The sequence below is a fragment of the Caenorhabditis briggsae genome, assembly GCF_000004555.2.
Source record: "Caenorhabditis briggsae complete genome, chrIV, whole genome shotgun sequence".
NCBI classification, from domain to species: Eukaryota; Metazoa; Nematoda; class Chromadorea; order Rhabditida; family Rhabditidae; genus Caenorhabditis; species Caenorhabditis briggsae.
In genome coordinates, this window is record NC_013487.2 from 1,062,465 (window position 1) to 1,086,756 (window position 24,292).

General features: G+C 35.4%; 3 protein-coding genes across 3 annotated transcripts in view; 1 reads left to right on the top strand and 2 right to left on the bottom strand.

The window, feature by feature from the left end:
* Positions 1 to 4,605: 4,605 nt before the first annotated feature.
* On the top strand, positions 4,606 to 16,819 carry Cbr-acr-24 (the record flags this gene model as incomplete). The annotated part of the gene is made up of 11 exons (XM_002632433.2): positions 4,606 to 4,660; positions 6,034 to 6,109; positions 8,149 to 8,236; positions 8,403 to 8,563; positions 8,793 to 8,930; positions 10,276 to 10,602; positions 13,320 to 13,560; positions 13,782 to 14,008; positions 14,697 to 14,788; positions 15,432 to 15,606; positions 16,669 to 16,819. 11 exons carry the CDS (start codon positions 4,606 to 4,608, stop codon positions 16,817 to 16,819), a joined length of 1,731 nt encoding a protein of 576 aa, XP_002632479.2.
* Positions 16,820 to 18,107: 1,288 nt separating this feature from the next.
* Positions 18,108 to 19,973, bottom strand: CBG13715 (the record flags this gene model as incomplete). The annotated part of the gene is made up of 3 exons (XM_002632434.2): positions 18,108 to 19,223; positions 19,719 to 19,789; positions 19,862 to 19,973. 3 exons carry the CDS (start codon positions 19,971 to 19,973, stop codon positions 18,108 to 18,110), a joined length of 1,299 nt encoding a protein of 432 aa, XP_002632480.2.
* Positions 19,974 to 20,892: 919 nt separating this feature from the next.
* Positions 20,893 to 24,292, bottom strand: part of CBG13716 — a gene marked incomplete at both ends in the record, with an annotated part of 4,692 nt that continues 1,292 nt past the window's right edge. Inside the window, 6 exons of the mRNA XM_045244797.1 lie at positions 20,893 to 21,069; positions 21,138 to 21,317; positions 21,462 to 21,679; positions 22,048 to 22,354; positions 22,974 to 23,212; positions 23,592 to 23,754. Coding sequence (XP_045095237.1) covers positions 20,893 to 21,069; positions 21,138 to 21,317; positions 21,462 to 21,679; positions 22,048 to 22,354; positions 22,974 to 23,212; positions 23,592 to 23,754 — 1,284 coding nt within the window. The remainder of the gene's footprint in view (positions 21,070 to 21,137; positions 21,318 to 21,461; positions 21,680 to 22,047; positions 22,355 to 22,973; positions 23,213 to 23,591; positions 23,755 to 24,292) is intronic.

Sequence of the window (24,292 nt, forward strand, 5' to 3'; positions counted from 1 at the left end):
TTCGGTGAACATGAGGTTTTTTCATTTTTTCCCTGCAGTCAAGTCAGACCTGAGCAGCTTCAGTGGGACCGTTCTCCCTCACCTACTTATAGTCCCGACTGAGCTCTATCAGATTATTGGATATTCGGAGAGATACAACCTCATCTAGAGAATACGAAAATTTGCACCATTTATGTGAAAAACAGGAAAAAATGAATACTTTGATTCGTAGCTAGCTGGCTTTTGGAGGATGGTACACACAAGTTATCGGAACATTGCCAACATGTCGTGGACCACGACGGTGCATACTGCTAAACTTGGATTAATCCTGCTTTTGTATTATTCACAAATAAAACAAGGGACAGTTACTTTCCTGCCAACCTAATAGAATGGCCCCAAACACTTTGAGCCCAGAATTCTGAAAAAAAAAAGATTTATTTTGTGTTTTGAAATATCGTTTCTAAAAAACCGTCAAAGTTGAAGGGCTCTAACCAAACTTTCATTTCAAAAAACTATGTAAAATTTCAAAGTTTGGAATTATGAATTCCGTAAAAATGTAGGATCCCAAAACAGGTTCTTTATCAACCGAAAAACTAGAGAATTTGAATGAAAAGCAGGAGCAGGAGAATTGAATATTAGGAATTTTCCTCAAAATTAAACTTTTAATCTGGAACCGCTATTTTTTTTCTTGGAAAAAAACGAGATACATGATTTTTCAATAATTTTTATTTTCATAAAAAATTTCTGTTTCAAAATCTCCACACATTTCAATACATTTTTGTCATCTAATTGAGTTGTCACAATTGATATGTATTCCATTTTCAATCCCAAAAAGTATGGTGTGTTTTCCGTTGTTTTTGACGTTGTTTCCAGACGTTCCTATACACCGAAAAAAGCAATGAAATCCAGAAGAAGATGTCAAACATCTCCTTTATTCGTTTGGTTTTTCTGTTTTTTTTTTGTTTGTTCTCACACAAAATCCCAAAATTGCAACATTTCTTTTTTTTCACTTTCGTGTTTTTATTCAAAAAAACATCAAGAAAATTCTTCAAGATAACAAAATTGGAAATTCTGAAACTTCACAATTTCAATTTTTTTAAATTTCAGTTTCACTCTCTTCATTTTTTGATTTCCAGTTTTTAAAAAATTAATGAATTCAATTTTGTATTTGAACATTTCCGAAATTCTCTTATTTTTTAAATTCCAAAAATCGGAATCTTGGTGGGGATTCAAAACAAATTTCATTGACATTTTGAACTGTCCAAATTTAGAGGCATGTTTAGAATTTTTAAACAACCCACAGTTTCAAAGCCTCCATTCCTTTGATTTTTGTGTTATCATTTTGATAACTTGACCCATATTCTAGCCAATTTTCGCAATTTCAGAAAGTTTGAAATTTTTAGAACTTATCTGAAAATCAAAAAAAATTTCAGTTTCACTTATTCCATTTTTTTCAAATTCCAGTTCCATCCAATATTCTCCAAAAAAACCATAAACTCAATTGAAGAACTTTAAAGGGGGACTCCGACCAGAAATTTTTATTGCATTAAAATGTGTTAAAATTTATCTATTTTTCAAATATTATTGCGAAAAAATTCAAAGAAAATACGAAATCCCCGAAAAACGGCGTTGAAAAGGAAGAAAATTCAAAAAAAGGTGCCGCCGGGGGACGAGGATTTTCAGTGAGAAACCTAGGCCACGGCACCTGACAGCCTTTTTTTCAAGTCGCCGACAGTGGTTTTTTACGATTTTTATCTGCCGGACATGAAATTGAAAAAAATCCGGAAAATTTGCCACGTAGGAAAGGCGCCCGCTGCCGTGGCCTAGGTTTCTCACTGAAAATCCTCGTCCCCCGGCGGCACCTTTTTTTGAATGTTCTTCCTTTTCAACGCCGTTTTTCGGGGATTTCGGATTTTTCTTGAATTTTTTCGCAATAATATTCGGAAAATAGATAACTTTTAACACATTTTAATGCAATAAAAATTTTTGGTCGGAGTCCCCCTTTAATTTTAAAGAAATAAAATCTCGAAATTATTAAATAAAATTTCCTAAAATCGGAAATTCTGAAATTCTGAATTTCAATGGATATTCAAAAAATAAGTTTTTTTTGGCGAAATCTAAATTTCAAATTTAGAAAATTACTGTTTCAAAATCCCCATTTTTCTATTTTTGTTTATATTTCAATAATCCGCGAGAAACTTAGATGATGTTGGATCATAAAATCTAAGGATTAAAAGAATTCTATGAAAACTGCAAATAGTTTCAGTTTCACTGATTCCATTTTTTTTTCTCAAAATTTGAATTTTCAGAATTTTTAAAAATAATTTTCAAAAAAAAACTACAAAGCTCAATTGATAATTTAAAAGTCCAGAAATTGTATTTCTTTTGCAAAGTTTGAATTCAATTTTTAAAAATTTCACTGTTTCGAAATTTCCATTTTCTTGATTCTTGCCTATTTCGATAATTTGAAGTACACAATGAATTGAATTTAAAAAATTTGGAAAAATGTCTTTATTTATAAATTTAAACATTCTAAAAGTCTAATTGTAATTTCCAAAATAACCAAAACTCCTAGAGAAATGTTTTCAAGTAATCCCCAAAACCGGCAATTCTGAAATTTCGGTGGGAATTCTTTGTTTTCGCAAATTTAAAATCCAAAAAAATTTCGCTGTTTCAAAATTTCCATTTTTTCGATTATTGTCTATTTCGATAATTTATTGTCTATTTCGATACATACTAAAATTTTTTCCAATGTTTTATCCCGTTCTCCGGGAATTTAGATCAAAAATTGGCTTGAAAAAAGCCAATTTTAAGCTCCAAACAGAATTTTTTTTCAAATTAAAACTTTGGGGTTTATATCAAAATGGAGCTTAGAAGAGCTATTTTTGGACCTTTTTTATCCGAATTCCATTGTTTTAATTTTCAAGTTATTTCTTTTAAAATTTCCTAAAAATTTCATCTCCCAAAAACCGAAAATCCCTTGTCTCTGATCCCTCCTATGTCAATTCCAATCGAATTAGACATCTCTCTCTCTCTCTCTTTTCCCGATTCCATAAATTTCGTATACCCTTTTAGGAGAGGACACCCCTTTTTCCACCATCATCTATGGGCCGCCCCGTTTGCTCCCAAAAAGGTTATTTCTCTGCGTCTCTCGCTCTCTCGCCTCCTTTTCAATTTCCTCTTGGGGGAGTACTCATTAGGGTCATCGTTACTTTTACTCTCCTTTACCCCACTTTTCATTTTTACGCTCAACTGAAAATGGGAAAAAATAGGTTGTTGGGGGGAGGAGACAAAGAAAAATGGGTTTTTTGTTGCTCGGTTTTTTGGCTTTTTTGAGAGAGTTTAGATTCAAAAAACCGATTTTTTCCGTTTCTTTTTCGGTTTCAACAGTTTACTAAATTTTCGCAAAATCGGGATATTCCGGTTGTTCTTTGCCATACTCCATAGTCTAGTTACGATTTTTTTCCTACGTTTTTAGTATAACTCATACCGTAATCCCCCAAATCGAATTTTTTACTCTTAAGCACAAATTTTAACGTTTTCAAACCGCTAAAAACATCCTAAAATGTCAAAAAGCAGTAAAAAATGACCATTTCCAAAAAAGTATACCTGATGGTTCAGTGGGTTTTGGCATAGCAAAATTTACGGTTCACAAGACCAAAGTTCGATTCCTCCGGGATTCAAAATCTTTTTATTTTTGCTACGACCTCTAAATTGATAGTTTAAAGCATACTTGGGGTGTAAAAACGAAAATTTTGAGTTTTGAAATCTAAAAATGTGCTTTTCGCGTTGAGTCCAAATATCTCAGGCAACCGAGATGATTGAGCTCAAAGTAAGGGAGCACCTCTTTTACGGCCCCAATTCTCGAAATTTTCAACTTTTCACGTCAATCGGGCCTGAAACTATCACTTTTGAGGTCTAGACAAAAAGAGTTGAATCCCGAAAAGAATCGAACTTTGGTCTTGTGGACCATAAGTTTTGCTGCCAAATCCCACTGAGCCATCTGGTACAAATTTTTGAAAGTAGTCATTTTTGGCTGTTTTTTTTTACATTTTTAGGTGTTTTTAGTGGTTTAAAAGCGTTTTATCTTTGAAAATGTGTTAAATCGTGATTTTGAATCGGAAACTCTTTTTTCTAAAACATTTTTTTGGAAGCAACAAATGAAGTCTATCGATAAATGGTCTATTGTTCTCATTTTCACAAAATTGTGAAATAGTAAATTTATTGTTTTATGACATTATATCCAAACACAAGATAAATTGTATTCAAAATATCTAGATACTTTAAAGGCGCATGGAATTTCTACTGGTCCGAATATATAAGAATAATGGTATTGTTTTATCAACCAGTAGTTTTTCAGCTTTCAGTTTATTCATAGCTATTTTTCACTCCTAATTAACTCTACCACCCATTTATTTTCTCTCTCTCTCTCTCTCTCTCTCTCTCTCTCTCTCTCTCTCTTCCTTTCCCTTCAAATATCCAATTTTCACGCCCCAATGTTTTTCGTTGAATAATTGAGCATTTTACTTCTACCCAACCAACCTTCTCTTTCTTCTTTTGTCTCTAATTTTCCGAATGTTTGTGTGTTTTAGGTGTTTGAACCCTCAGTTGCTCCAGAAACGAACAATGGCGAGGGTGGTTGGATGGTTTCTAGCGATCATTGGGACGGTTTTGGGAGCTAGTGAGTTTTTTTGGAGTATTGGATTGCTGTAGATTTTTACATCTGGATATGGATTAGTTTTCAGAATACTATTCCAAAATTATGAAGGTTTTGAAACAAGGAAAATTAGTTAACATTTTTGGGGTTTTCCATAATTACGGTTCTAAAAATATGATTTAGTTGGAATCGAATACTTTCTAGTAATTTTGACGGTGTTCTGATAAGTCAAGCTTCAAAAAATAATATTTCTCAAATTTCTAGATTTCCCCAAAAAGTTCACTATTCAAAACTAACTAATTTCAATTCTGAAAACCTTAAAATCTACCAAATTTTGTTGAATTCAACCAAAAAATGCAGTTTCACTTTATTGATATTTGCTTAACTGAAAAAGTAACTTCTATTTTGTTGTGAGTGTTCTTTACGACTTTTTTGAGATAAATCTTGCCATTAAAGGTGGGGGGACATGAAAAAATAATGTTCTCGAAATTCTGATTAAATATGCCCCTCGAGGAGTTGAACTTGTCGAGGCGAGTATTGAAAGTGCGCGGCCGCTACCGACTGAGCCACGCGGGCGAAACTGGAGCGGGCGACTGATTGAATACATAAAGGCGATAACGACCGCTGTACGCAGAGTGACATTAAGCGTTGTACACCGTTACGGTAGAATGCATACTCTGGCCCCAAAAATCCCCCGTAAAATCTCCTGCCCCCGCACCTTTAAAAGACAAATTTTAAAAATAAAATTCACAACTACCATGTTCAAAATTTGCAGTTTCACTAATAACATTTCATTTTTTCGAATTCCTAGTTTTTAATTGATTTGGATAAACTGTGAGCCCATATAACTAATTTCCTGTGGGAGATATCAAAAAGTGGTCAACTGATAAAATTTTTATCATATTATCAGAAACATTTTGTTAGTTGACCACTTTTTGATATCTTTTGAAGGAACTAAGCTAAATTGGCTCAAACTTGAAAATTAAGAGGGGACGTCATTTTATTGAAGTGGTTACGATAAAATGTGCACATTTTGAAAACCATTGATATCACTGTTTCGCTCATTTGATATATTCGGAAGATTTTAAAATTGGTTAATCATCTGTTTCCCGTTATTTGAGATATTGAGCTGAAAATTACGGTTTCACCAATGTCATTAAACATAACATATTTCAAAGATTCGATTGGCGTTCCACTGCTTTTGCTAGCATAATTCAAATGTACCCAGTTCACTCAAAAGTAATTCAAAAGTGACGTTTTCTCTCCTCTACTATCGTTCTAATTTGAAATTTACGGACAAATCTGGAGAGGAGGGGACCATAATGAATATCCAATGAAATGAGGGTGGATTTTGGTTTTTCGTTCTTTCTTTCTTCCAATTTTTTTTCTTTTTCCAGGAGAAGCATTGATGGATGACTACGGCGAGTTTCTGCCACACATCCGGTTGGCCAAGGATTTGATGGATCCGAGGAGGTTAGTGGGGATTTTTAGGGGAAACAGGGATTGGAATGGTTATGGGAGAATGGACTTAGCGAAAAAAAAGCAAAACTAAAAAATTAACTATGAACATGAAACAGGGAATAAAGTGGAAAACGCGACCACAGGAGACAGCCTAAAGCGCCAAATTTCAAAAAAAAAGTGTACCAGATGGCTCGGTGGGTTTTAACACAGAAACATTTACAGCCCACAAGATTAAAGTTCAATTCCTCCCGGGATTCAAAACTTTTTATTTTTGTTTAGACCTTAAACAATGCTAACCTTAGACATCCTTGACGTGTAGGAAAATTCAGAGAATTGAGATCGTAAAAGAAGCGCTCCCTCAGTTTCAGCTCATTTATCTCAGTTCCTGTAAAAAATATCAAAAAGTGGTCAACTGATAAAACATTTCTGATAGTATGTTAAACATTTTATCAGTTGACCACTTTTCAATATCTTTTACAGGAACCTGAAAAATTGACTCAAACTTAATAGTACAAGCTTGGATTTCCCGCGTTGAGACCAGTGTTGCACGGACAGTCCGTTGTCCGCTGTCCGTTGTCCGTTGCAAAAATTTCCCTGTCCGTGCAACTCTGGTTGAGACGATTGAGAATTAGTTATGAAATTCGAAACCGCTTTTCTTAGCCATCTGAAACAGTTAAACATATTTTTGAACCATTTATTCTCTAGTGAAAATTTTTGAACATTATTTTCAAAAAATGCATTTTTCGAATTGTTATTTTTATTATCTTTAAAAACGTATTAATATATTTTGATTGTCATAACTCAGTTTATGAATTCTTTGAAGCAGTGACTTTTTTCAACTTTTCGGAATTTTTTTTGCTAAGTGGTCACTTTGACTAAATTTATTTCGGCTCCTGTGAACGATATTAAAAAGCAATTAACTAATCAAAGGTTGCTGATAATATGGTGGACATTTTGTCCGTTGACCACATTTTGATATCTTTCACAGGAAATGAGATATATTGTCTCAGAGTTGTTTAACCCATTCAATGATTATAGTTATCTTTAAACGAGGGAAAGGCAATTACCGATAGCGTCAGTTCCTGTTAGAGATATAGAAAATCTCTAAACTTTATAAATGTGTATTATTTTTTGTTTGAAATTTTCAAGTGAAATATTAATGAGAGGAAATTTGTAACTGTTTTTCTTAGCTTTCGAAACAGTTCATATTTTTGAACCCTCCATTCTCTGGTGAAAGTTTTTGAAAATTATTAATAACATGCATTTTTAAATTGTACTTTAGATTGTACTTTCATCAAGTCAATAGTTTCTGATTGTCATAATTTAGTTTATAAACTTCTTGAAATCGCGATTTTTAGTGATCCTATTTTCAACTTGAAGCCAATTTATCTCAGCTCCTGTAAAAAATGTCGAAAAGTGGTCAAATGGTAAAATGTTACTGATAATAGGATAAACATTATGTCAGTTACTCATTTTTTGATATCTTTTACAGGAAATGAGATATGTAGGCTCAAAATGAGGGAACACTCGTTTTACCACCTCAACTTTCAAAACTTCCTATTTCTACACCTTAAGTGTGCCTAAAACTATCATTTTTGAGGTCTAGCCAAAAATAAAAAAATTCGAATCCCGGGAGGAATCGAACTTTGGTCTTGAGGACCGTAAGTTTTGCTGCCAAAACCCACTGAGCCATCTGGTACACATTTTGAAAATTGTCGTTTTCGGCTGTTTTAGGGTGTTTTTAGTGGTTTAAAACCGTTTTCCATGCTTGAAAACGTACATCAAAACCATATCAGATGACACGTTTTTGATATTTTTTACAAAAAATGAGATAACTAACTATAAGCAAAGTTTTAGTACGAAGATCATCCTAAGGTACTACCTAATTTGAAAATGATGAAAATTTAGCAAACTTCTGAAACAGTTAAATGTTTTGTTTTGTTTCCAAATGTTGCGATCAGAAAAAACTGTCAAAGCTTGAATCATATCTTTTTAATTGGTTCTCTTAATTGACCAATTAACCAGATAATTACAATAAATTGAAATTTCAGGTACGACAGTCGTGTTCGTCCGGTCATGAATCATTCCAAACCAACAACAGTCTCATTTTCCATGAGTTTGTACCAGATTTTGTCGATTGTGAGTGAAAAACTTGAAATTTTTGTCTGAAAAAAAAATTTAAAATTCCGGTTACAAGTTTCTCATATGTTTTGAAATTTTGAAGGAATCAGCCAATGGTATCTTGCTAGTAGAATCGAAATTCCAAAATTACAGCATTATTAATGACAAGCGAATAATTTTTCAGAACGAAAAGCAGCAAAACGTTGACTTGAATGTTTGGGCAATTCAAAAATGGAATGACGATTTTTTGGGATGGAATCCGTATTTATACGGAATGATTAACACAACCATATTGCCATTTGACGCGATTTGGTTACCGGATACGTATCTTTATAACAGGCAATAGTCAAGCTTAATTATCTCGGTTCCTATGAGAGATATCAAAAATCTATTCACTGATAAAATGTAGCTGAAATTATGACAAAAATTTTATCAGTTAAATACTTTTTTATATCTCTCAGAGGAACCGAGATATTTGAGATTCACAAATGAACATGTAGTACTCTTCAATGAAACCTTTACAAGAAAATCAAAAACCTGAAACAGTATTTTTTTTTAACTAGAAATTGTTTAGCGTTGTCATGAATCGAGAAGAAACTGAACGATATATCAATGTGGTGGTGACAACAAACTACTGGAAAGGCGAAAAAGGCGCGGAAGTCAAGTTTATGTATCCGGCGTTGTACAGAACGAGTTGTTTGTTGGATATCAGGTTGGTGTTTATTTTTGGCAATGGGGCGAGTTGGCTTTTTTTTAAATTATGATAAATTGGAGCTAATAATGGAAAACTACTGTTAGAGAAGTTTTATAAAAGTCAATTTTAGGAGAATCGAAACAGCAAAAAAGGCACTGTTTCAATTTTGTTATATTCTTTTTAAGAAATTTCTCTCCTAATTCATATGTCATATTCGATTGATTAATCAGCCAACGAGAAGTATAAGCCAGATTCATGGAGTCGGATGGTTTGTTTTGCTTGTAACTTTCTTCGTAGACAAAATACAATTTTTTGCATGATATCATTTTGAAGCTCTTAAATTCTTCTATCATGCCCGTTTTAGTTGGTCAAGAAATATTGAGTCTAGAAGAAGTTATAAATTGATCCGTTCTTGGTCCGCTTTTCACCCGTTTTTGGTCCGTTTTTGAGTCGTTTTTGGTATATTTTTGGTCCATTTTAGGCATGTTCTTCGTATGTTTTTGGAATGTTTCTGACCTGTTATTGACCAGTTTTTTTTCTCCATTTTTGGTCCGTTTTTGGTCCGTTCTTTGGAATGCTTACGTTTTTGGTCCGTTTTTAAACCGTTCTTAGCCAAATTTTTGCCCTTTTTTGGTCCGTGATTGGTCCGTTCTTGGTTCATTTTTGACCCGTTCTCGACCCATTTTTTGTCCGTTTTTTCTCGTTTTTTGTCTGTTTTTAGCTTTTTCGTGGTGCTGTGGAATTGGCCTACAAATTGAAAACTACATTTCCAAAGAAAACGAAACCGGAAAAAATTGATCCGTTTTTGGTCCGTTTTTGGTCCGGTTTTTGGTTCGTTAGCTGTAAAAGCATAAAAAACGTCTCAAGAACCTCACTTTAGAATTTCTAAAACACCAAAAGGTTCCAAGATTTGTTACATAGCTCTGATCAACTTGCCATATTGAAATGGGTTATGCCACAGTGGCCTAGAAAATGAAAATTTCTAGGCCACGGGTGCTACGGACTACGCACAAAGCTATGTAAAAAATTGATCTGAAAAAAAAACCTTTTAAAAATCTGGAATCTGATATCAAGATCCAATCACAGAAACCATATTAAACATATCCTTAGCAACCAACATGAAACCGGAAAAAAAATTTCTAAAAAATCCGTTATTGGCTCAGGTTTTGGTCCGGTCTTGGGCCCGGTTGTGCCCTCATTGTAACCAGTGGCTTAGAAATTATAAATTCTGAATCACAGGTGCTTCAGACTGTTTTGTATACATAAAATTATGTAAAAACTGCACCCGGGAACAAAGTACCATTCAGAAAAACCTCATTGGTCATTTCCATAGAAAACGAAACCGAAAAAAAAAAACTTCCAGATTCTTCCCATACGACCAGCAAGCGTGTAAGCTAACCATATCCTCATGGACATCATCAAAATCCGATATCAACTACGAACCTGAATACGAATCAGTCAATATGGACAATTTCCTGCCGAATGAGGAATGGGTCGTTGTCAGTTTCAATATCAAAAGAGTCGAGGAGAAATTCGTGTGCTGTCCTGAGCCATGGGTCTTATTGGAGGCTGTGTTGGTTGTTAGACGAAAGCCATTGTATTATATTGTAAATTTGGTCATACCCACTTCAGTTATCACACTGGTGGCGGTCACTGGATTCTTCACAGCGGCATCGACTAGTTCAGAGAGGTACGGAACTTTTTTTAAAGAGCTTAAAGAGAGCAAAAGTTTTGACATGAAAAACGCTTTTAAATCACTATAAAACCCTTAAACGTCAAAAAACCAAAAAAATGACAATTTTCCAAAAAGTGTACCAGATGGCTCAGTGGGTTTTGGCAACGACCCACAAGACCAAAGTTCGATTCCACCGGGATTCAAAATTTTTTTATTTTTGTGTAGACCTCAAAAATAATAGTTTCAGGCACAATTGAGGCGTGGAAATAAAATTGTAGAGAATTGAGGGCGTAAAAAAAGTGCTCCCTCACTTTGAGCCCATATATCTCATTTTCTGTGAAAGGTATCAAAAACTGATCAATTGATAAAATGTAGCTAATAAAAAACAAATATTTAATTAGTTGACTGATTTTTGATATCTTTTATAGGAAGCGAGATAAATTGGCTCAAGGTGAAGGAGCACTTTGTTTAAAATTTTTATTACCCGACACAATTCAGCGACGAACTGTTTTTATTGTCGAATTAAAAAAAAGTGACACCTGAGAATTCGAAGAATTTTGCTTTTTTTGATCTACGAAAAAATGCGGAATGCGGCAAAAACGTAATGTTTCAGAATTTCGCCTCGTTCGAGCTACTTTCGCGTTTAAGTTTAGTTTTTTGCTGAAAAATAGATTCTAGAGATGCTAGCAATCATTTTTATACCAAGAAATCAAAATTTTGTTCACAAAATCCCACTAAATTCACATAAATAAATGTGTTATCTATAGTATCCATTTTCGCTCCGCCCCCTCGTAAATCGACACAAGCGCCGTCTCCGAGATTTTCAGGTGTCACTTTTTTTAATCCGACAATAGTTGTCATAATTCAATTTATGAACTATTGAAAACAGTGATTTATGCGTAAATTGAAAAAAAATTTGCCCCTCCTTTCAACTTTCAGACAATTCATCTTAGTTCCTGTGAGAGGTATCAAAAACTAATCAATTGATAAATCGTAGCTGATAAAAAAATATGTTATTAGTTGACAAATTCTTAATGTCTCTTAAGGAGGATGAGATAAATAAGGTCGAAGTGAAAAATGATTCAACCTCAAAAAAGTCCGTTTTGTTAATGATTTTTCGTTATATTTTTCAGTTTCAAAAAGTAATTTTAATGGTTTATTGGATTGTAGTTCTGATATGTAGGTAAGAGTTCAATGATGAGGAACCGAAAATTCTCAATTTTATCAGTTTTTTAAGAAATTCGGTTGACTTTTCGTTTTTTTTTCTGTTTCATATTATTGTCAATTGAAGTTTGAAATAGTTAATTTTAATAATCTCAATAAATGCGTTCGATAATTATAGGACCCCCCTCGATTTTGAGGGTTCTGAAAAAACTGAAAATGATATCAAAATTCTGTGAACGCCATTCGATTCAGAATACAAAATAACCTCTAGTTTTAAATTTTCATGTACCTCTTTTTACCTCTTTTTACACTCCGGTACCAACAAAAAGGCTCTCCCGCAGGCGTTCAATAATTATAGGACCCCCCCCCCCCAGAAAAACGAAAAATCACAAGTTTTTTCGGGACCAAAATTTGACTTTTTTCAGTTGGAAATCATTAAAATAGTCTCAAAACAGCCTATTTCGATAGTTCACACAAAAATTGATTCCTCTTTTCAAGTTTTAGAAAAAATTATTTTTAGACATTTTTGCCATTTTTTGGATTTTTGAAATAAATCTTGAATAACTTGGCTCACGTGTGAGATTTTGAGCTGAAATTGATGGACAACACTTTTACAGGGATCTGAAGTATTTACTTATTGTTGTTATACTATTCTGAGCAGGTTTTCGTGATTTAAGCTGAACTTGATGGACAACTTAAATTTCAAAAATTGACCTGCGGGAGAGCCTTTTTGTTGGTACGGAAGTGTAAAAAGAGGTAGGGACATGAAAATTTATAACTGGAGGTTATTTTGTATTGTGAAACGAATGGCGTTCACAGAATTTTGATATCATTTTCAGTTTTTTCAGAACCCTCAAAATCGAGGGGGTCCTATAATTATTGAACGCACTGTATTCATTCAGTTAACGGAAATCTCTCTGTTAGAACATCTTATTTCGAGCTCGATTATCTCGGTTTCTATAAAAGATATTCAAAAACTTGTGGTAACATGACAAACACTTTACTAGTTGACAATTTTTGTTATCTATTGAAGTGATATTTGAGCTTGAGCTCGGGCGGCGCCAAAACGACGTACCTCATCCGCCCATGGTTTATAAGATCATGTTTTGGAGATCGTTCCATTTTGTGGGTTTAATGAAACATTTCAGAAAACTTGGCCAAATTTTTGTATTACTGTTTCATATTATAGTTAATTGTAGATTTTAATAATTGCTTGTAATGTTCCATTGAGCGAAAAAATCTCTAAATTCTAAAAAAATTTCATTTCTACACCTCAAGTGTTTCAAAAACTAGCATTTTTGAGATTTAAACAAAAATAAGTAATTTTCGAACCCTGGGAGGAGTTGAACTTCGGTCTTGTGGACCTTAAATTTTTGCTGCCAAAACCCACTGAGCCATCTGGTACACTTTTTTGAAAATTCTCATTTTTTGACATTTTTGAATGTTTTATGTGGTTTATAAGCGTTTTACTAGCCTGAAAATGTTGACAATCAAAAGATAGGGCCGCGCAGCTTTAGTTAAACTCCTTGCAGCCCCCTTTTAACCGAAACACCCCTAATTTGTTCCAGACGCGAAAAACTTTCCCTTGGAATCGACTCCCTTCTCGCCATGTCCATTCTAATGATGATGGTTTCCGAACAAATGCCAACATCATCAGATTTCGTTCCTCTTTTCGGAATATTCTACCTATCAATCATCTTTATCATCTTCATAGGAACCCTCTTCACCGCCTTCATCCTAAACGTACATCTCCAGAAAATGTACGCAAAACCAGTGTCGCCAATCGTGTCATTCATATTTTTTGGAAAAGTAAGTTTTAGATACCGTATGTCAAAGTCGAACTTAATTATCTCAATTCCTGTGAGAGATAGGTAAAATTTGACAACTGATAAAATGTAGCTGATAATATCATCATTATTTTATCAGTTGACAAGTTTTTGATATCTTTGCCAGGAATCGAGATAAACAAGCTCAAAGTTAGGATGGGTTCATATTAGGGTAAACGACCTTTAAGAATCCAATGTTTTTAGATTGCCCATTGGCTCCGAATGCGTCCACCTACGATGCTTTTGGAGTTGTGGAATGAGACTGGTGTCACGTTTGGAAAGAAGGATCAGAAAAAGCCGAAACGGCTGGAGATCAAGAATCAAAAGATGCCAAAAGTGACGTCATCGTCTTCTGGCTTGAATTTGCTGAAATCGGCTAGTGGAAGTGGAAGAGCACCATTGGCAGCGCCGATTAGTGCGAGGAGTTATATGTAGGTCATTTTCTCTGTTCCTATAAGAGATATCAAAAATCTGTCAACTGCAAAACGATGAGGAACGCTAAACCAGGAAAAGTTTCACAGATACCAGTTATATGAAACATACATATTTATGAATTTAGGACACACAAAGTTAAGTTTTGGGTGAAAAATCACTATTTTGAACATTTTCCGACATGTAAAACGCTTTCAAACCACTAAAAACACTCTACAACAGTCAAAAACAACTCTGTAACAGTAAAAGAAAAATCAAAAAAGTGTACCAGATGGCTCAGTGGGTTTTGGCAGCAAAATTTACGGTCCACAAGACCAAAGTTCGATTCCTCCCGGGATTCAAATCTTTTTATTTTTGTCTAAACCCCAGAAATGATAGTTTCAGGTACACTGTAGAGGTAGAAAAAAGAATTTTGAGAATTGAGGTCATGTACATTTGCTCCTTCACTTTGAGCTTATTTATCTCAGTTCCTGTAAGAGATATCAAAGATTTATAGACTACAGAAATTTTGCTGATAATTTGATAAACATTTTATCAGTTGATAAGTTTTTTATATCTTTCAAGGGAACGGAGATAATTCTTAATCAGAGAGAGGGACACGGTTAGCGAATAGAAAATACGGTTTCACTAATACCAGTTCTATGAAACATATTAGATTTTTCAATTTTTCAATATTTCTTGTTTCAGTAGCATGGACGACATGAAACGAGAAGCAGCACGACGGAATTGGAGGCGATTGGTGAAGAAGATCAATTCCAATAAGCAGAATGGTGTGAAAAGTGAGTATGATTGAAATTAGTTCAAGAATATGCTAAAAATGAGCTAAAAAATGGCTGAAAATAGGCGTAATACGCTCTGAAAGCATCCAGAACCACTAAAAACATCCTTAAACGTCAAAAAATAGCCAAAAATTACGATTTTCGAAAAAGTGTACCAGATGGCTCAGTGGGTTTTGGCACAGCAAAATTTACGGTCCACAAGACCAAAGTTCGATTCCTTCCGGGATTCAAATTATTTTGATTTTTTGTGTAGACTTCAAAAATGATAGTTTTAGGCACGTTTGAGGCGTAGAAATATAATATTTTGAGAGTTGAGGTCGTAGAAGATGTGCTACTTTATTTGAGGTAATTTATCTGTGAGGTAATTTATCTTAATTTATATAAAAGATATCAAAAAGTCGTCAACTGATAAAATGTAGCTGATAAAATGACAACATTTAATCACTTGACAACTTTTTGATATCTTTTACGGAGAAATCGTTAGAGCGTTTTGAAAAATCTAGCTAAAAAATATAACTCTCACTGTTCCAACAACCTGATATTGATATTTTTTTCTCCATCCTCTACTAAGTATAACCTTTTCCTCCTTTTTATAATACTTAAAAAATATATTTATAATTTATCGATTTTTTTTAAATTCCAGACAACACTGGTGGCGAGCGAGGTCAACTTCGACAGGCGGGTCGTAAGAAGGTGCCATCAGCGATAGCGCTACCCCATGGTGAACCGGGTCCACTGATGTTGAGTGCATCTGCAATTTCAGCGTTTTCTGTGACTGGCAACGACGCGACGATTTTGGAGAGCAAATTGAAGAGGAGGTTCGTTTAGGGAAACATTTAAAGGCTGAAGCTCGTATTTTTGAGCGATTCGAAACATAAATTTTTTCACTGTTTCCAAAGCTCTAGAATTTGAATTAGTCAATTGTCAATCATTAATACAATCATACTTAATGTATTGGTAGTTATAGCTTCTGAAAATTAACGTAAACACTCTAATAGATAAAAATTACAATTTTGAAGAACTTTCAAACATAGAAAACGCTTTTAAACCACTTAAAACGCCCTACGACGTAGAAAAAACGAAAATTTTCAAAAACGTGTACAAGATGGCTCAGTGGGTTTTGGCAGTAAAATATACGGTCCACAAGACCAAAGTTCGATTCCTTCCGGGATTCAAATTCTTTTTATTTTTGTTTAGATCTAAAAAATATTAGTTTTAGTCACACTCGAGGTGTAGAAATAGGGAACTTCGAGAATTGAGGCCCTGAAAGAAGTGTTTTCTTACTTTGAGTCCATATATCTCGGTTTTTGTGCAAAATATCAAGAAGTGATCAACTGATAAAATTTTACTCATATTATGATAAACGCTTTCATAATTAAAAGTTTTTGATATCTCTTAAAGGAACCGAGAAAGCGGAGCTCAAAATAAGGGAGCACATATTCAGACCTCAATTCTCAAAATGTTCAATTTCTACACCTCAATTTTGCCTAAAAGTTTCACTTTATTCTAAAACTATCAAATTTGGGGTTTAGACCAAAATAAACAAAATTCTGATCCCCAAAAGGAATCGAACTTTGGTCTTGTGGACTCCAAATTTTTCTGCCAAAACCCATTGAGCCATCTAGTACACTTTTTTAGAAAATTGTCATTTTTGGCTATTTTTGGCTGTTTTAGGGTGTTTTCAGTGGTTTAAAAGCGTTTTCCATGTCTGAGACTTTCAGAAAGCTATAACGAAAAATTCGTGACTTGGTTCCAAGACCAAATATTAAAAATTGGTACCATAAATTCAAATTCTAGAGATATGGAAACAGCAAAAAATATATAAGAGCATATATAAAAAGTACGGCATTCAAGCCCCCAAAAAATCAATATATTTCCAGATACGCGTTGGAATGGGAATACCTGGCATCCGTCCTGGATCGTGTGCTCCTCATCGTCTTCTCCCTCGTCGTCTTCACCGTCACATCAGTCATGATCCTGGTAGGAGAAGCTATGCATTTGTCATACGAGCTTGCTGCTAAGGAGTTCTAATCCCCCAATCTTAAATTGATAATCATTTTTTGGTCCTTGTCCTTTGTCCCGCTTCTACATACACCACCTTTGTTCTTCCCCTCTACCGTATAACCCTTTGATCTTAAAAATTCCTTGTACTTGTCTGTCCCATTTGTGCCGCTTCTTTTTGCTGCTTTTAAAATGCTTGTTTCATTTTTTTGTTTTTTGTCATATAACCTAAATAAAGAGTTTGTGGTTTGTACCGTAATGTGATATAATTATGGTTTGTACTAACGTTTTTTTGTCAACTGTGAAGCTCAACATTTGGAATCCCAACTGGTACAGTAGTCCGAACCTATAGTACCTAGAAATATGGAAATTTGGAAACAGGATTTTTTCGAAACAAAAATTAATTTCCAGCATTTTTCTGTTCGTTTTAGTACAGTAACCCATTTTTAAAAAACCCCCAAATGAAAAAAAAAATTTCAGGACCTCAAAATCGTGCACTACATTGTCTATGGTACGGTAGCCGAGATGAACGATGGATCTTAATTTTTTTGATTTTTGAATTTTTTTTTGAATTTTTGAAATTAAAATTTTGTTATGGGTGTAATGTAATGCAATAGATGAATAGTGAGTTTTTAATAGAATTTTTCTGATTTACCTGCAAATTTTCATTTTCGCAGCGCCGCTACTGGCTGAGCTACGCGGTCGGCCGACCGCCGATGGTAATTTTTCCCCAATTCTGATGAAAATTAATTTTACAATCTAAAACAAAACAAACATCATAAATCCAGAAGAAAATTTTAAAAAATAGAAAATCAAAAAAAAAAATCTTTTTGGAATTTTTTCAAAAGCCAATTTATCTCACTTCCTATGATAGATATCAAAACATCGTCAACTGATAAAATATTACTGCTATTATGTTCAACATTTTATTAGTTTACCTCTTTTTGATATCTCTGACAAGGACCGAGATATAGGGGATCAAAGTAAGGAGTCCCCTATTAGAGGGTGTTTCAGACCTCAATTTTCAAAATGTTCTATTTCTACACCTCAAATATGCTTAAATCTATCATATTTGAAGTCAATACAAAAATAAAAAAGTTTTGGAGCCGGGAGGAATCGAACTTTGGTCTTGTGGACCCTAATTTTTGATGCCAAATCCCACTAGGCCATCTGGTACACTTTTTTGAAAATTTTCATTTTTGGCTGTTTCAGAGTGTTTTAGGGTGTTTTTAAGCGTTTTTCATGTCGGAAAATGTTTAAAATTTTGTCTTTAGATCGAAAATTTTATTAAAACAGTTCATTTATTAGACAATTAGCTTCACATTTCATTAATTCTGCTCTTATAACTCTCGATTGCACTAGTCGGACGATCCTTCTTGATATACCTTCGGTAGACGAAACAAGCATTGCATAGAGTGCTTTCTTTCGATTTGACGTTTCTCCATCGACATGAATTGATGATCGAGCAGTTGGAACATTTTTGTGATTCTTCTAGAAGCTTTCGTCTATAACTTCTCTTCGGTGTAGCAGAATTCGGAGCTACTGGAGTAGTTGGATCCTGAACTAGCTTAGATGGAGTTGGTGAAGCTTCCATAGCTAACTGTGTAGCTGGTGAAGGTCTGGACATTCTTGGAGTAGTTGGAGCCTGAGCTACTGTACCTGGAGTTGGTGAAGCTAGCAAGCTCAACGGATCCATAGCTCGTCTCTTGGGAGTTGAAGTAGCTGGATCCTGAACTAACTGCGTAGCTGAAGTTGGTAGAGCTTCTGTATATGACTGTGTAGCTGGAGTTGGTGAAGCTAGCAAGCTCAACGGATCCATAGCTCGTCTCTTGGGAGTTGAAGTAGCAGAAGCAAACTGTGTAGCTGGGAATGAGCTCAACGATTCCATAGCTAACCGTGTAGCTGGAGTCTTGCATGGAGTAGATGGTCCTTGCGCTAGCTTCGTAGCTGGTGAACTTGGAAAATCATTTGTCCTTTTCTTATAATGCTGAATCGCTTTCATTGGACGGCTCTTCTTGTACTTCCTCTCATAGACAAAGCAAGCATTGCACAGTATCCCTTCGCTAGATGTGACATTTCTCCATTGACAGGATTTAGTGATCGAGCAGTTGGAGCACTGTTTGGATTCCGATTTGCTAGGAGTGGGCTCATTCTGATCAAGCTGGCACATCGACCTTGTGTTGGCTGGGAAATTTGTGAATTGTGGAGCCTCATTTTCTTTGACGTCTTCTTCTTTCTCTTCCGAAGCCTCTTGATTTATAGGTACAGTATCATGCGGTGTCCAGATGGGTGTCGGATACTGTTGCTCCATATTCTGTGTAGCTGCCAAATCCGGAAAGTTCCAAAACAACGGAGACGACATCGCTAAACTCATCAAATCGATTTTGATTTGGTTCATCAGGTCCATTTGCAAGTTGGCAATTGGATTGGGTAGCTGAAAATTTGAAAAATTGAAATTCCGATCTAAAAACGCCATTTTAAACGTTTTCCGACGTCTAAAACGCTTTTAAACCATTGAAAACACCGTAAAATGTCAAAAAATTGTTTAGAATTACAATTTTCAAAAAGGTGTACCAGATGGCTCAGTGGGTTTTGGCCTGCAAAATTTACGGTCAACAAGACCAAAGTTCGATTCCTCCAGGGTTTCAATAATTTTTTATTTTTGTCTAGACTTCAAAAATGATAGTTTCAGGCATATTTGAGGTGTAGAAATGGAAAATTCTGGGAATCACCTCTAATAGAAGTGCTCTTTCACTTTGACAAAATTTATCTCGTTTCCTGTAAAAGATATCAAAAAGAGGTGAACAGATAAAATGTTTATCATAATATCAGCTACATTTTAATAGTTGACTACTTTTTGATACCTTTTACAGGAACCGAGATAACTTGGCTTAAAGTTGACAACAAGCAAAAAACTAGGTAACCTTACCGTTACTGCATTAGTTCCTACGAACATCATAGCAGGCATCATTTGAAGAATTGGATATTGAGCTTGTGGACCTGAAACAAGAGTTAGTTCATAAAACTATCGAAAACAAGACCGCGGCCGGCCGCGGTCTCCCAGCAACGAACCATCAATTGAGCTTTTAATTTCCGGTTTTGCCTCATTTTGTCTTATCTCCTTATCAGATCTTTCTGTGTACTCCGTATCATTCATTTTGGCTTCATGGGATTTGAGGATCATGATAAACTGAAAACAACGTTATTTTTAGAATAGCAAAGAAATGACAAATGGGAAAAAAGATGCCGTAACCACTCTAATAGAATCGGGAAATCACCAAAACAAAGCCAATCAACTTTAATCTAATTTATCTTGCTTCCTGTAAGAGATATCAAAAAGTGGTCGACTGATAAAATATTGCTGACACTGTGAGAAGTATTCTGTTTGTTGAGCACTTTTTGATATCTTTCACAAGAACCGAGATAAATTTGCTCAAAGTCTGCAACCGCGTAGTTGAGCTGGCTATGAGTTGCGTTCTTTGAAAATCGATGAGAACAACAAAAAATGAATAACCAGACCAAGAAAGTATAAAAAGAAAGAATGAGGGAAGGAAGTGAATGACTAGGCAGGTACATGACCATTATTGACTGGGATGTTGTCCTCCTTCACCTCATCAAAGACCATAAAATATGAAAGTTGGTCCCTGGGTCTCTGTGGTATACAACAGTACTGTATACCATCTAGATTATTGACTGGTTGTATACAGTATGAGGTTTCGAAAACTGAAAGTTTATGGTCTGACATTCGCATGGTGTTTTCTAGGCCATCTTCCATGATGGCCTAGAAAAATCACCTTGCAAAAGTTAGGCCACCACGTCTTAATGTCCTAGAAATGGTCTGATATTCTATTGGTGTGTTCTTTATGCGATTTTACTATGGTGCCTAACTTTCGCAAGTTGAGTTTTCTATGCCGCCATGGTAAGTGACTTAGAAAACACACCAGGTGAATATAAGACAATTTCTGGGCCACCTTTTTTTTGAGATCTAGAATCCGAATTTCGAAATTCGCGTTTTTAGACAACTAACATAAATAATATTTATTTTCTCAAACAAAAATTCCAACAAAATCAATAAATTAGCTCAAAGATCAATAATTCGTTCATTACTCCATCTCCTCCGGCTCATCACAAAACACGACGACACACCCGGTGAACCATTTTCCCAGCCATTCCCCGCAGTCATTTGGCTCCGAGGAGAACACAATTGCTCTTTTGCACTTAGCCTCCCGGACATGTTTCCCGCAGGACACCGATGAGAATTTGGAATGTGGCCAGAGATTCTGAAAAAATCAATATTTTGACATCCGCGCTCCACCGAACAAAAGCTTAAAAATCGACAAAAACTCACCTTGACTCTTCTCTCCAACTCCTTCACAAACGCATCTCTCTCCGTCGTCTCAAATTCGGCTCTCAGAATTTTACATTCTGGTGACGTCATCAGATTCTTAATTTCAGCGTATGGGAAATTGTCATCCGTGTGGAAATCCGTTGACAACGGATTATGATCATCGGCTTGTTCGGGTGGGAGCTGAAAATCGATATTCTTAGCTTTTTTCACCTCATGGACTAGAAATCCGGGAAAAACTCGGCCACCATATAACTATCGATTTTTTAGACCAGCTTCGTACTAACTTGTGGCCTAGAAAAAAGGGAAAAAACAAACTCTTCCAACCTCTCCATCTTTAATAACGAATCGAGTCTCCATGAAGCTCAAATAACGAGATTCCAATTCTCGTTTCTCATAAATTTGGACCATTTCGGGACTTGGTGTGAACAATTCCGGTTTTTTGTATTGTTTTCCGTAGAAATATTTGTTCCGTTTCATTAGTGGATTATCATCGAAAAGGAGGTAGTTGGCGACAGCTTGCGCGGCTTCTGCGCCCCGTTTCACTGCAAAACTTCTCAATAGAGCGCATTTGCTTTCAACAAAAAACACGGAAGAAATATTCACAATTTAATCTTGAATTCAGCTTTTCCAAGTTTAGAGCTTCAAAATGAGCCCAAACACAACTTAGGCTCCGCCCACTTTGATATTTCAGACGCGTCGCGGTCGTGCGTCGCGTGTCTATCTGAAATTTCAAAGTGGGCGGAGCCTAGTCGTGTTTGGGCTCATTTTGAAGCTCTAATTCTGCTGAGTTCGATGAAAATACCATTCTAGCAAAAATTTCAGGTTTCTAGAAGTTTCTGGAAATTTGTGTTCCAATGCAAATGCGCCCCATTTGCGATTTAGGCTCCGTGGACTTTTAAAAAAAACTCACACTTAAAATGGCAAAAATGAAGGTACTCAAAGTGTGCGGCAATCAAATTTCCCACATAAAATCCATTGATTCTCCCCAATTTATACAAACAATTGTGCTCGCAACGGAGCACATTTGCTCTCATACTAGCCAACAAAATATCGATTTCTGGATTTCCGTTGACCACACTCCAATCGATTTTGTCCTGACACAAAATTCGACATTTCTCGTCTTGGATTATCGATTTTTCTAGAGCTGACTCAAATTCGTGCACACACCGTCCCCAGTCTTGTTCGTCGTACGCAGCTACGCCGTTCATGAATTTTGCCTGAAAAATAGAGAGTTGCGAAATGTCATATTTGCGAAATGTCATAGTTTCGAAATGAATTGGTTGCGAAAATGTCAGTTCTGAGACGTCCGGCTGCCAAATTTCAGGTCTAAAAACAGCCGGTTCTAAGAAGCACTAGTTGCGAAATGTAAGGTTTTGAAACGTCCGGTTCTAGACGGTCTAGATCTAAAATACAAACAACGAGTTGCGAAAAGCGAAATGGTCAGTTCTAGAAAGCCCGGATGCGAAATGAACAGCCGTGAAATGACCGGTTCTAGAACGTCCCAGTTTTGGAATGGCCAGTTTCTAAAACGTCCTAGTTGCAATGTTTCATAGTTCCGAAAAGTCGGAATTGCGAAATTTCAGGTTCTCAAACGTCTCAGGTTTGAAACGTGGGTTCTAGAACGTCCTGGTTGCGAAATGGTCAGTTCGAAAACGTCATAGTTGCGAAATGTCATAGTTGCGAAATGACATGGTTGCGAAATGTCATAGTTGCGAAATGACATAGTTGCGAATTAACACAGTTGTGAAATGACCAGTTGGGAAATGGCTAGTTCTAGGATGTCCCATTTTTAGACGACAAAGTTGCGAAACGTCGCGGTTCTAAAACGTCACCTACCTCTTGATCCTTTCTCTCCATATCAATTAACATCTCATCTGAATATCCATCTCGTTCCATATACCAATTCAAACTCTGCATTATATCCTTATCATCTGGATTCGCCACCAAAAACGTGTACGCCGATTGTACGGCCATTGCAAGTTCGCCCTGATGATAATAACAAATATGCATGTATTGATAGGGTTTACGCTCCTCCATATCATGATATGTCGACATTTTTCGAATCGTTTGGTGGTCTGAAACAGTTATAGAACGTCCGGTTGCGAAATGTCATAGTTGCGAAATTTTATAGTTGCTAAATGCCATAGTTGCAAAGTGTCATAGTTGCGAAATGTCATAGTTGCGAAACGTCATAGTTGCGAAATGTTATAGTTGCTTAATGCCATAGTTGCAAAGTGTCATAGTTGCGAAATGGCATAGATGCGAAATGTCATAGTTGTAAAAAGACATAGTTGGGAAATATCATAGTTGTGAAAAGACATAGTTGCGAAATGTCATAGTTGCGAAATGTTATAGTTGCTAAATGCTATAGTTGCAAAGTGTCATAGTTGCGAAATAGCATAGATGCGAAATGTCATAGTTGCAAAATGTCATAGTTGCGAAGTGTCAGTTTACCTCCAAACATATCCTTGCGGCATCTCAAAAGACACAACGCAATCTCACTGGTTTCGTGGAATTTCAGAATTTTCAGAGATTCTGATGACGTGGCAGTTTTCACTTGTCGATTACATTTCTTCCGGCAACTCACTGTGTCGTCTTGGTATTGTCTGCAAATGCGCTCCATGGCAAATAAAAATCACATTTTGAATTAAAAAAAAGCAATTTCGCCCCATTGGCAACATTTTGAAAAGTTATCATAAAATTCCAGAAACTTCTAAAAATCTGATATTTTTGCTAGAATGGTATTTTCATCGAACTCAGCAAAATTAGAGCTTCAAAATGATAAAATTTTGAATTTTCGAAAAATCTGAAAATGGAAAAAATCAATTTTCTGCTGAAATTCGGTCGAAAATTGATTTTTTTTAAATTTGAATATTTTTTAAAAAATTCCGAAAATTCATTTTTTTCAAAATTCCAAAAATTCAATTTTTCAATAATTCACAATTTTCCAATTTTTCCAGGCGCCCGCTCTGAAGGACAACTCTCGTCTCGGATGTCAAATCGTTTTAACCAAGGAACTGGACGGGATTACGGTCACTTTGCCAACGATGACACGCAATTTCTATGTTGATGGACATGTCCCAAAACCTCATTAATTCCCTTTTACTTGTTATTTTTCTTGAATTTGAATTTTTATTTTTTGTGATGTTTTTAAA